This window comes from Lolium rigidum, chromosome 5 (genome assembly GCF_022539505.1).
Source record: "Lolium rigidum isolate FL_2022 chromosome 5, APGP_CSIRO_Lrig_0.1, whole genome shotgun sequence".
Lineage (NCBI taxonomy): Eukaryota > Viridiplantae > Streptophyta > Magnoliopsida > Poales > Poaceae > Lolium > Lolium rigidum.
The window spans coordinates 210,930,840-210,943,051 of NC_061512.1; the positions used below are offsets into that span (position 1 = coordinate 210,930,840).

General features: G+C 40.8%; 1 protein-coding gene across 1 annotated transcript; it reads left to right on the plus strand.

The window, feature by feature from the left end:
- Positions 1 to 1,205: 1,205 nt before the first annotated feature.
- LOC124657027 (carotenoid 9,10(9',10')-cleavage dioxygenase-like) lies at positions 1,206 to 10,487 on the plus strand. Its single transcript, XM_047195658.1, has 12 exons — positions 1,206 to 1,669; positions 3,569 to 3,644; positions 3,765 to 3,965; positions 4,064 to 4,166; positions 4,583 to 4,848; positions 4,937 to 5,116; positions 8,744 to 8,822; positions 8,912 to 8,993; positions 9,512 to 9,574; positions 9,661 to 9,799; positions 10,092 to 10,377; positions 10,477 to 10,487. The coding sequence occupies exons 1-12, from the start codon at positions 1,206 to 1,208 to the stop codon at positions 10,485 to 10,487; spliced, it is 1,950 nt and encodes a 649-aa protein (XP_047051614.1).
- Positions 10,488 to 12,212: the final 1,725 nt, after the last annotated feature.

Genomic DNA, 12,212 nt, shown 5'->3' on the forward strand with positions numbered 1-12,212 from the left:
GGCAGGCTTGTGCCGCCTAGATCGCGAGATGCGATCTAGGCGGCATGATGCTTACCGGAGGAACCCTCGAGACGAAGGAGTTGGCGATGCGCCGAGATTGGTTTGTGTTGAACGTTGGTTGTTGTTTATTCCATAAACCCTAGGTACATATTTATAGTCCAGCGGACTTTCTAATGTGGGCGTGCACTAAACCGTGCACGGGTAAAACTCTAACTTCTAAACTAAGATGCAATCTAATATGTTACAGATACATGGGCAGTTTTAGCCCAACTTGGTATGAAAGGCCGATTCACGTATTTCTTCCATGTATATTCTTCAAACCCATCTTGATCGCGGCCCACCTCTGATCCGGTCAAATTCTGGTGATAACACGTTGCTAGTAGAGGCTCTGGCCAAGTTGATACTTGTAACTCCAAGAGGGGGTATTTATGCTCGATAGTGGGTTCATGCCTCCATTGAATCTGGGACAGTGACCGAAAGTTCTAAGGTTGTGGATGTGCTGTTGCTACTAGGGATAAAACATCGATGCTTTGTCTAAGGATATTTGTGTTGATTACATTACGCACCATACTTAATGCAATTGTCTGTTGTTTGCGACTTAATACTGGAAGGGGTGCGGATGCTAACTCGAAGGTGGACTATTTAGGCATAGATGCATGCTTGGATGGCGGTCTATGTTCTTTGTCGTAATGCCCTGATTAAATCTCATAGTGATCATCATGATATGTATTGAATCTTTATTTGTCAATTGCCCGCCGATAATTTGTTCACCCGGCATGTTATTTATCTTATTGGAGAGACACCACTAGTGAACTGTGGACCCCGGTCCATTCTTTTACATCTGAATACAATCTAATGCAATCATTGTTCTCTACTGTTCTTTGCAAACAAACATCATCTTCCACACTATACGTTTAATCCTTTGTTTTCAGCAAGCCGGTGAGATTTACAACCTCACTGTTACGTTGGGGCAAAGTATCTTGATTGTGTTGTGCAGGTTCCACGTTGGCGCCGGTTTCACTGGTGTTGCACCGCACTACACTCCTCCACCAACAACCTTCACGTGTTCCTTGACTCCTACTGGTTCGATAACCTTGGTTTCATACTGAGGGAAACTTGCTGTTGTACGCATCACATCTTCCTCTTGGGGTTCCCAACGGACGTGTGCTTCACGCGTTATCACTACCATTGGGTACGTCGCCGCCATGCTGTTGGTGAAGATCGAGAAGGAGGAAGTGGGCGGCAAGGAAGAGGAAGGAAAAGTGTTGCAGAATCTCTCCCACGACAGGATTTTGCCGAAATTCTCTGTCGCGGCAGGAAAAATCGTGAGGAAGAAGTTGTTTCTGTCCGGCGGCCGGCGCCAAGACCCAGCGGACCGGCCCTCCCACCGGCTGGGCCGGCCACACGGACGGCAGACCGGGCCCAAAACCGGCGGATCCGGCGCCACGACCGACCAGACCGGCTGCCAAACCGGGCGGACCGACTCAAACCGGGCCCAGAACCGGTGCCAGCCGGGCCACTGTATGCGTGCGCAGGGGCGTATCACCCGGCCACCAGGCCGGCAGACCGGGCCTCAGGCCGGTTCATCTGGCGCCCAGGCCGGTGGGACCGGGGCCATGGCCGGCCGTTCCAGTGTCCAGTCTGGCCGTTCCAGGCGTGCAGTCCGGCAGTACTGGCGTCCATACCTATATCGCCACTTATGCTGCTGCTGTTTGTTCGTCGCGGAGTGGAAGAAATTTTGCTCTTCAAGGAGGAAGACATTTGTGTTTCAGAAGGGTGCATACTCAGGTGTTTTCAACTTATATGGATCTAAGGCAGACATGAATTTGTTCTGTTTGTTTTGGGTGATATGTATGGTGCACTTCAGTTGCATTTGGAAGGATACGTGTGTCTTCAATCAGGTTGATGCCGTCGAAGACCAAATGGCGCCAAGGACAAGTCAAGCTAGTCGAGAGGGAGGATGTGGTGTGGAAGACTGGCGAGGCATGAGGACGAAGACCAGAGATGTTGCTTATCTGACGCCACCCTTTTTCTAGCAGACCCTCACGCGTTGGGGACAACGCTTCTTGAAGAAGGGGAGGATGATATGGATATCCGGGGAGCCTGGTACACTAGTACAGCCATTGATACGAGTATTAAGTCTAAGGTTGTACCATTATTGTATCGTACTATTATTATTAGGGAATAATGTAGCCAGGTCATGTGGTGGGCCATCTAGGGTTTTTAAGTTGTGTCTGTTTGACTTGGGCCTGTCCAAGTCGAACTAGGTTAGGCCCAATAGGGGCTGGCCGGCCACCTCTCCCTCATATAAGGAGATGGTGCGGCTAGGGTTAGGGTTAGCTTTGGTTGAATTAAATCTTGTAATCCTGAAGCTCAACACCAGCCCTGCGGGGTTGGCTCCATGACGGCGTCTCGGACGTTCGTCTAGTTACCTATCAATAAAGATGTGAGAGTTCTTGAGTTGTCAAGAGTAATTATGTGTACTTGGGTATCCTTGAATCTGTCAAGGGAGTTCAAGATCTATCGGTCCTATGGATCATCAAGGTGCATCGTGAAAGATCGGGAAAACCTATTCCTCATGAGGGTGTTTATAAAAAACAACCATCGCAAAAAACAAAAGTAAAATGCGCTTGAGCATATTGAATTCTCTTAAAAAGCCGTCAGCCACCCTGGTTGTAGATAGCCCAAGCAATCGTCTCCAGATGTGTGCATCCATGGTTGAGTATGTATAAAATAGAAGCATTGTTTTCAAAATTTACGAAGTCATACATAGGTCACTCTATCGATAAGAACGTCACCTCCAACGAAATACTCTTACGTGATATATGTCGTGCTATCGATGAGAACATCATGTGACACTGAAATATCATTTTTGCTTAATGGACACATATGTCTAATTCACCACCTAGTTCTTGTGAGCTATGGAAATTAAATGTTGTTCGATTGAAACAAACATCATGTAAAATTATAGTTTTATCTACTTATATCACTTTGGAACGATAGACATGGCTTTGTTTTCACAGATGTTATCATTCAGCTACAAACGTAAGATAGAGATAATACTCGCATATATGATACTTTGTTTACCATGAAGCCATTATTATAGTTGTATAAACTATATCTTAGCACATATATGGAAATAATTTGATAGCCATTGGAACATATCTTTATTTATCTACCACCGTCAACATACATAATGAAGATGAGGCCCTCGCAGTAATAATTAACAATAAGAGACGCGTGCATCATTTTGATGCATAAGCAAAGTTCCTAATCTCCTGTTTGAAAAAAAAAAGATATCTTCTTCCACCTGCTAGTCTGCTAGTATCCACGTGGGTTGCAGAGGGAAAAGTAACGTGGGATGTGTTGCAAGTTCCGAATGAAAAGGGGCACATGTGTGAATGGCTCCCCCAACATGTCAGCGTACTAATCCCTGGAAAGTTGGAGACCTTTATAATTTTTAAGCCAACTAGACCGAGAAACTTGACAAGACAAAAAAAAAACTTGACAAGACAATGCGTGACACAGATGACCTTAATTTATACCTGAGTTTGCTTCCTATAAATAGATCTCCGTCTAGCTTTGCAGGAGCAGTAGAAGCACTACAAGAAGCTTATAACAATGGTAGCTGCAGCATCGTGTACGTTTGGGGCCTCTCTCCAGCCACGCGCGTGCATTGGCACTAGAAGAAGCCGGCCCATCGTCAGACGATCTGATGCCACAACCACTGTAAGTTCACTCCTTCCTTGTCTTTCTTTGTTCAGCTGAAACTTCGCAGCTTGCTCAGAAGCAGCCGTTTTAATTGCTTGGATTTGATGCAGCCGTATTTCAAGGAGCTTCAGGAACATCTTACAACCAGCCTGGCCAGAGGATTAGAAGCTATCCGCCGTTTTCCCAACTCATTCCTAGATACATTTGTTGACTCCACCTTCACATTCCGTCATCAGCCTCTGCGTCCCACTGAGGTACATGTACACGGATTGTAAGCTATACGTGTGGTTATACTGAAAAGAAAATGTCTCTGAAAACTCCCAATTCCTAACGTTAAGATGGATGATTGTAGGGCAATTTTGCACCGGTTGTTGAAATCGGTGGAAGAACAGAAATCATGGAGATAGAAGGAGCGATCCCCCCAGATTTTCCAGAGGGTGCCTATATTAGAAATGGTAATTACAGCCACTAAGTAGCTACTTTAGATCACTTGTTTATAGGAAGTGACCAAACTAAGTCACGGATCAACGAAGCCCAAGAACATTGACCCATATAATAAAAACGAAACAGGACTAGGTAAAGATTGGAAGAACCGGTTGGTCATGTAATTTTTCGATGTGTTTTGCTGCACTAAAGAGAACTATGGACGTGTTCACTCTAGCTACAGACTAGTCGGGTGTAACCTCTTTTTTTTTCATTTGGATGTGATATCATGTAATAGTTCTATTATCAGGTAAAGCACACATGTATGAAAGAAAAAAAAACTGATGTTAAATTTTTCTATACCTATGCATTGGTATCTTTTTATCAAGTACGTATTCGATGGGTACCTTGCATTGCAATCTTAATGATAAAGTGACCCACGGTTTAGGCTCGAACCCTCTCTTCGGAGCCCTACACATGGTGAGCTCCATCTTCGGACAGACTGAAGACATCTGGGTCGAGGGAGAAGGCATGCTCCACGCTCTCTACTTCACGAGGAGCAACAATGGCACCTGCACCTGGTCCTTGTCCTATAACAACCGCTACGTGCAATCGGACACTTTCATGGTTGAAACAGCTCGTGCAAGACCATGCTTCCTCTCGATCACCAAAGGAAATCCTCTCGCCATGCTTGCGGCAGTCATTCTAAACATGGTGTGTCAATAATTTATGTATTTGTTTTTTTTCCTACTACATATGGTGATGTTTTTCCATGCTTATACTTTCTGTTCGTGCACGATAGTTGAGGTTTGGCAAAGTGTTTCGGAACATGAGCAACACCAGTGTGTTTGTGCACGCCGGCAGAGTCTTCGCGGCAGCAGAAAATGACATACCAAATGAGATAGACTTGCAAAGCCTTGACACGATCGGAAGTTGGTCCGTCAGCGGCGACTGGCTCATGCCATTCACAGCACACCCAAAGGTATTATACCCCAAGCTGTTCTTCTAATTTATATTACGTCAACGCATTTTTTATGCGAATGCAATTGCACTTTGAAAATGTTATATTTAAAGCATGGACATCTAAAATCTGTAATGCGTTCCTGTCCTTTTCGGGAAAAAAAACAACACTTTCCTAGTATGATCGGGTCACTAATTTGCCCCATTCGCATTATTTGCGAAATTATGTTTCTTCATTTTTCTAAGAGTTGCCAAATATAAATCCGGCAATATATACCTACTGAAGAAAGTCCGCTTTTCATCCTTGAACTCTTGGAAAAAAACACTTTTAGTTCCAAAAATTAATTTTAGTTTAGAACGGACCTTGAACTTTTAAAATAGTTCACTTTTCATCTTTTCGGTTACATTGAGCAAATGGCCAAACAGTCAACCAACCAAATTAATTTTGAACCAGACCAAGCCCAATCTAACTGGGATGTCGAAACCAACATCTTAATATAAAATTTGAAACCCTTGTGTCTCTAAACCAAATTCTCTCTCCCTCCCTCCCTCCCTCACTCACTCAGTTCACTTGAAGCGTTGTGTCACGAAGGCCCCTTGCACCATTTCCTTAAGTTTTTGGCCATCCGTACAATTCTAGGACCAAAAGTGAACTTTCACTAGAATTCAAGGACCAAAAGTGGACTTCCTTTATACCTATTTAAGAGGGCAGGGTGGGAAAAAAATGGAAAATGCTTGCATTCCACCTAGGGGATCTTTGTTTGGCATCGTCCTCATTCAGCATGTGCGTCTAGTTCGTGCCAGAAGAAAACTAACGTGAGGGCCCAACCCTCTTGATGTGCTTAGAGCCTTAGACTAGTTACAATGAAGAGTATCATATATTAATATCATGCATATGATTCTAGTGTATGATATTATCTTCGCAATGCATAGTATTATGTAGTAGTATCATAGCCTAATTATATTTATTCATTTGTAAAATCTCAATACAAAAGTGTGTACAAGATTTGTTCGCCGTTAGTTTTTCTAGTTATATATGCTATGATACAGTGTCTACCTATGATAGCACTATCATCTCTTTCATCATTAGTTAACTGATATGACACATCATCTTTTTACATGCATATAATGCATAATACTAACTATAATACTACCATTGTGGCGACCTTTTGGCGTCCACACCGCCGTGACTCACATCGAACAGCAGCATCAGAAGGGGGGGGGGGGGGGGTTGGAGCTGCTGTCATATCTGAGGATTCCAAGGGCTATCGGGATACTCGTTAAGATATGATCATTTACTGCATCTCTAATTGTATTGGCCCGATGGTCTTTGCAGGATCAGATGCTGGCAATTGCTGCAGCACATGTGCTCTGCTTTGATCGTTTGCTGCCTTGCTGGCTTGCTAGTAAAAGAAGTAATATACCTCAGTTGAATAGTGTACTAATATATATCCGTCTTTCAGAACAAAAACTAATCCGTGTGGGGTATACAAATTACAGGAAACATTATAGAGGGTAGAAATTACTCGCATGCTGTACCAGCTCGTGTAGTGTAGATTTGCGTCAGAACCTTTTTTTTTCACTTGCATCGTGTAGTATAGATTGTAGTACTACCTCCGTTTTAAAGAATAAGGTTTATATTTTTTCGAAAGTCAAACTACGCCAAATTTGACTAAGGTTTTAGGAAAAAAATTAATATGTACAATCCAAACTCAACACCATTAGATTCATCATGAAATATATTTTTTATATGATATCTACATATTATCTCGGTTCTTTATAGATTTTTCTAAAAATGTAGTTTTACTTTACTTAGCTTGACTTTTCCAAAAAAAAAATTATAGGTCTGATTCTATGAAATGGAGGTAGTATAATACTCCCTCCTTCCTAAATTTGGATGCCTATAGCTTTTAGTGAAAATAAAAAAAGTTTGAGCAACTATATACAAAAAAATATCAACATCTAGAATTTTAAATGCATATAATATGAAAATATATATAATAATGATTATAAATATATTATTTAAGATATAAATATTGACACTTTTTTCTATGTAGTTGATCAAACTTTGAGAAGTTTAACTTTACGTAAATATTATAGACGTCCTATTTTGGGATAGAACTGGCATGAACAAAGTAGGCCAGGAGAGAATAAAGGAGCGCTGACCCAGGCATAGGACGGCACGAGCGCATGCATGCATCGAATTAGACGCCTGCAGGCTCGTGATGTAGCTCTTTTTATTAGTTCCACCTCGAGAAATTATAAGACAAACCACCTGTTTAAATAGAGCGCTATCCTTCACGGTAGGCATCCCGGTCGTGTGCGGCCGACCCATGTCGCTCACCAACCATAGCAGTGTTCGCGCAAGACGGCCAGGAAACTATCCCGGCCTAAATGGGACAGCAAATAAGAGCCCATCTCTTTACCTTTAGCGCGCGACGAGTGATACTTAGCGCGGCGCCCCAGGGAGGATGACTCTTCCATCCTTGGAAAACATAATTCTTTTAGAGCCTCCGATTCCACCACGCACATGTGCAGGATAGTTTCCCACGCCCACTCCAGAGTGGTTATTTCTCTTCTCTCCAGTTTTCCGCCAAGACATAATGGAATCGGTATCATTTAATGATATTTGCATCTTGATACCTGAGGCGATTTTAACAGAAAGGATCCTTTGGACGAAACAAAGCACAAAATGACCTCCCGACGAAACTATTTCACTTCACTAACCTTTTTATGTGACGTCTATGCAAGCGGCGCCACACCAAACACTTCATTGTGTGGCGCACATGCAAGGAGCGCCGCACATCGTGCATGTGCCTGCGTTACCTGCCAACGTGGAAGCCATAGTGGAACGCCTAAGATAGATGTGTCACACTACTCTTCATATATAGTGTTAGTACAATTCATTGCTTCATTGGGCATGAGAAAACAACGCACCATACTTATCTAATAAAAACAAAATTAGGTTTGGCACATACGTACAAAGATGCATCCTTCTACATTTGTATCCCCAATACTCACATTTTAGTACAATGATGCTCTCAAATGTGAGAATGGCGCAGAAAACGTACTAATAAGCATATAGCCTAAAAAAAGAATTTAATGTTTTTGATTCATTCGAGGGAAAATATGATAAAAACTCTACAAAACAATACGAAGTTGGGTTCCATGTTTTGAAACATACTGTGACATGTAGCACAATTCTTAAAAATAAAAATAAAATCGAGTGTTGTGGGAATTTGAACTCAAGTCCTAGGATTCAAAAGAAAATAATTCATCCAACTAAGCTAGTATCATAGTTTTCTGTGAACTCTAGACGAAAACTATATATATAAAGCATGGTGTGGCGCCTTTGTCTTAGACGCTACACTATGCCTTCCATGTTGGCATCTGCACGCACATGCACGCCACGCATGCACGATGTGTGACGCCTCTCGCACGGGAGTGTGGCGCCGCTCGCATAGGCGTCACATAAAAGAGTTAGTGGAGTAAAATTTTCGCCGGGAAATTATTTTGTGCATTCTTTTATCCAAAGGGTTATTTGCATCAAAATCACCGATATCTGAACCAAGAGATTCACCGAAACATTATGAGCAGCTCCCTCATTTCAAAATATTACCGATGACATGCAACGTTCATGTGTAAGCAGGTTGTCCCAGGGTCAGGTGAGTTGGTAATCTCTGGGATCAACATTGTGAAGCCCTACTTATCGATTGGAGTTGTCTCAGGTTTCCCTTTTTTACTATCTAGCCATTTATGTCGCATATTCTTAACAAAAAAAGAGATGGTGATTTTAATTTCACCAAACCTACTGCAGAGGATGGAGTGAGACTCAAACAGAAGGTTGATCTGAAGCTAGACAGATGCACATTTTGTCATGAAATTGGAATTACTAAAATGTAGGTTTGTTCATACTATAGTGGTGGTTCGCTTGACCAAAATGGATCTTATTTGTCCATACCGAAATTTTCTCTTTTTTCCAAATATATTATCCATTTAAGTTAACCGAAGATATTTCTTGAGAGCATCTCATGCCTTTTTTTAAGATTCGTTTTTAAGAAATGAGCTCTGATGCCAGGTATATATTGGTGGCAACAGTATCTCCAAACCTCAAATCACTTGCTACTTATCAATACACATTATGTCACTAAGAAGTTTGGCAGTAGTTTATGTACTTTTATGGTTGGAAAAACCATATTGCAATCAGTAGAATGCTATCCCATGTTAAATCAGCATTTTATTACATAAATTATTCATAGCTTCGGTTACAAATTACAAGCAAAGTGCATATACAACTTGAAACATACAAGAAAGTTAGAAAGGCAGAAAAGCTTAGCCCATTGGAATAACAAGATGGGGAATGTATTATTTGTAGCAACAGACTTGATGAAATTATAAGTTATGCATGCAAATGTAGGTACAACATTATCATGGATATGCCACTTACCCTCGACCCAAAAAGGATTCTACGAGCAGGCTCGTGAGTTCTTCATGAACTGAACTCTGTTCAAAATAATATTTTTCTTATGTTGCCAATCCGTTCAACATATACACTTCAACATGCAGTTTGATTGATTATGAGAAGGAAACCTATGCAAGAATAGGAGTCATGCCCCGTAATGGAGATGCAGAGTCAGTTCTATGGTTTCATGTAGAACCATTCTGCACAATGCATCTCGTCAACTGCTTCGAGGAAGGTGATGAGGTACAATATCTTCAATGATCGTAAAATAGAATAGGCTTTCATTCAAAATGCAGTTTAGTTGCACTCTTCAAATATTACAAACTATGCACTCCCTATGTTCTCAAATAATTGCTCAAGTTTTTCTAAATACGGATATATTTCCGTATTTAGAAAAAGTTGAGCAATTTATTTTAGGATGGAGGAAGTAATATAAATAGGTTAGTTTTTATGGGAATCCAGATGCTTGCATAGATCATAAATTGCATTTTCTCAATATATTTTGTTATTTTACTTTCGTGTTATGTTCACTTAGGTTGTTGTAAGGGGATTTCGCGTGCCTGCTTCAATCATCATGGGCCCAACGCTTGATTGCATTGATGATCCTAGTGCTCAAGATTTGAATGAAGAATATTTCTCACGACTGTACGAGTGGAGATTGAACCTGCAAAGCAAGGCTAGTAAAGGAAGATGGTTAACCGGGACAGATATTGCTCTTGAATTTCCCGTTATCAATGAGAAGTATGTTGGCTTGCATCACAGGTATGCATATGTGCAAGTAGTGGATGTGCAAGCGAGTTTCGCTGGTGGTTCTGGAACAGGTAAATTTGTACATATTATCTACTAATTATTATTTATACTACCGAAATATTTTGTGTACCCTTACAAAGTAGTTCTTATTGAGATTTTCCACATTTTAGCTACATTGTAGCCTAAATATGTGCAAGTAGTGGATGCACAAAGCGAGTTTCGCTGGTGTTTCAGATTATTTTGAAACTTTGAAATATAAATTCTAAATGTTTAAAATAAAGGGCTATGTGTAGCACGACCTCCATTTCGAGGTTCCCTATATATGCATTCATTTCATATTATGTTGCATGTATGTACTCTCACATTTAACTTTTTAACTGAGTGTATTGTATCTCTTTAGTATATCTCACTAGTTATTCTAATATATCTCAATATGCTCTCACAATTATAGTAGCCTAAATGTGTGCAAGTACCTCTTTATCTTTAACTGAGTGCATTGTACATCTTTATCATTCTCAATATATCGCAAGTACAACTTTTTGGAGTGATGTAAATAAAATTAGGAAGATATTGATTATGCTTAACGTTTTTATACTTTTTTTCCAAATTCATTTTGTTCAATACTAATTATAGTAAATTGAAAATGGAGACAACAATTGCATGGTAGCGATTTGAAACTGGTACGACCAGGTTGCTCGGGTGGGGCGTAGAGGCATGCAAACTGGAGTGAAATTAGGCTCACATCATTGAATATTAAACATATTGATGGGCAATTTGGAGGATCAGAGAACTTGATCTGCCTCCCATGTCTAGGAGGAGGCAGTGTCTACGGTGGTAGTATCGGTGAGCACCACCACGTGGAGTGGCCTGAGGCCGCTACTCCCTCTATATATTTTTATTAGTTCTACACGTGTATCTAGACCATCAATTTGACCTATGTAATATAAACTATATAAGTCAAAAATTATGCCAATAAAATATAATATCAAAAATTTATAGTGATATTTTCTTTTACTCGCTCCATATCAGTTTATTAGTCTTACACGTAGTTTTAGGTTGTCAATTTGATCAACTTAATATAAGGTATACATAACAAAAAAAAATCACTAGAAACTTTAGATGCTCTATTTTCTAATGGTTTAATTATTGTTTTTTATATAGTTTAAATTATATATGTCAAATTAGCGACCTAGGTACACACGTAATACTAATAAACTGATATGGAGGGAGTAATATATATCCCATATTAAGTTTGTCAAATTGATCACCTAGGACTACGCGTAAGACTAATAAACCGGTATGGAGGAAGTACTCCTGATGGGAGAACCTAGGCGATAGATGTCACACCCCTTTGCCAAATGACAAGATAGGCGATGTGCTGTCCACATGGGAGAGCTACGCATCGACACCGAAAATCTCTGTAGCGGTCCGAGTGAATGTATGGGAGGTTGGGAGACGATAAAACCATAATCCCGTGTAACGATGACCACTCGCTTGACATGCCATGCCAATTGTTGGCATGATACGCCCACTTTTTGTCGCTTAGGTGCCATATTGTCTTGATATATAAGGCGTATGAGGCAGAGAGCGGACGAATCACACCCGGTCTAGTTCACACCTGTAATAACGGAGCTATGTGAGACTACTCATGGTAGGACTAACTAAGATGGTAGCATGAACACGCCTTCAATGATAACTAGGAATTTTGATGACATGACATGTGATTAAGACTAGTCATAGTGCAAGTAAGTTCATCAATTACTTAGGGTCTAACTTATCAGATTTGTTTATATGGCAATGAGTGAACAAGGAGAGGGAAAGATAGAGTAGAATAGGGATAGCTGGTTATCGTACATCACACTTTTTAAAACACAATTATTCTACAAGCTAATTAATGAAGCCATCT

Coding starts and splice junctions, on each gene's coding strand:
- LOC124657027 (XM_047195658.1), top strand. CDS start 1,206: ATGCTGTTGGTGAAGATCGAGAAGGAGGAAGTGGGCGGCAAGGAAGAG. Junction 3,645..3,764: donor GTAGCTGCAGCATCGTGTAC/GTTTGGGGCCTC, acceptor TTCTTTGTTCAG/CTGAAACTTCGCAGCTTGCT. Junction 3,966..4,063: donor AGCCTCTGCGTCCCACTGAG/GTACATGTACAC, acceptor GGATGATTGTAG/GGCAATTTTGCACCGGTTGT.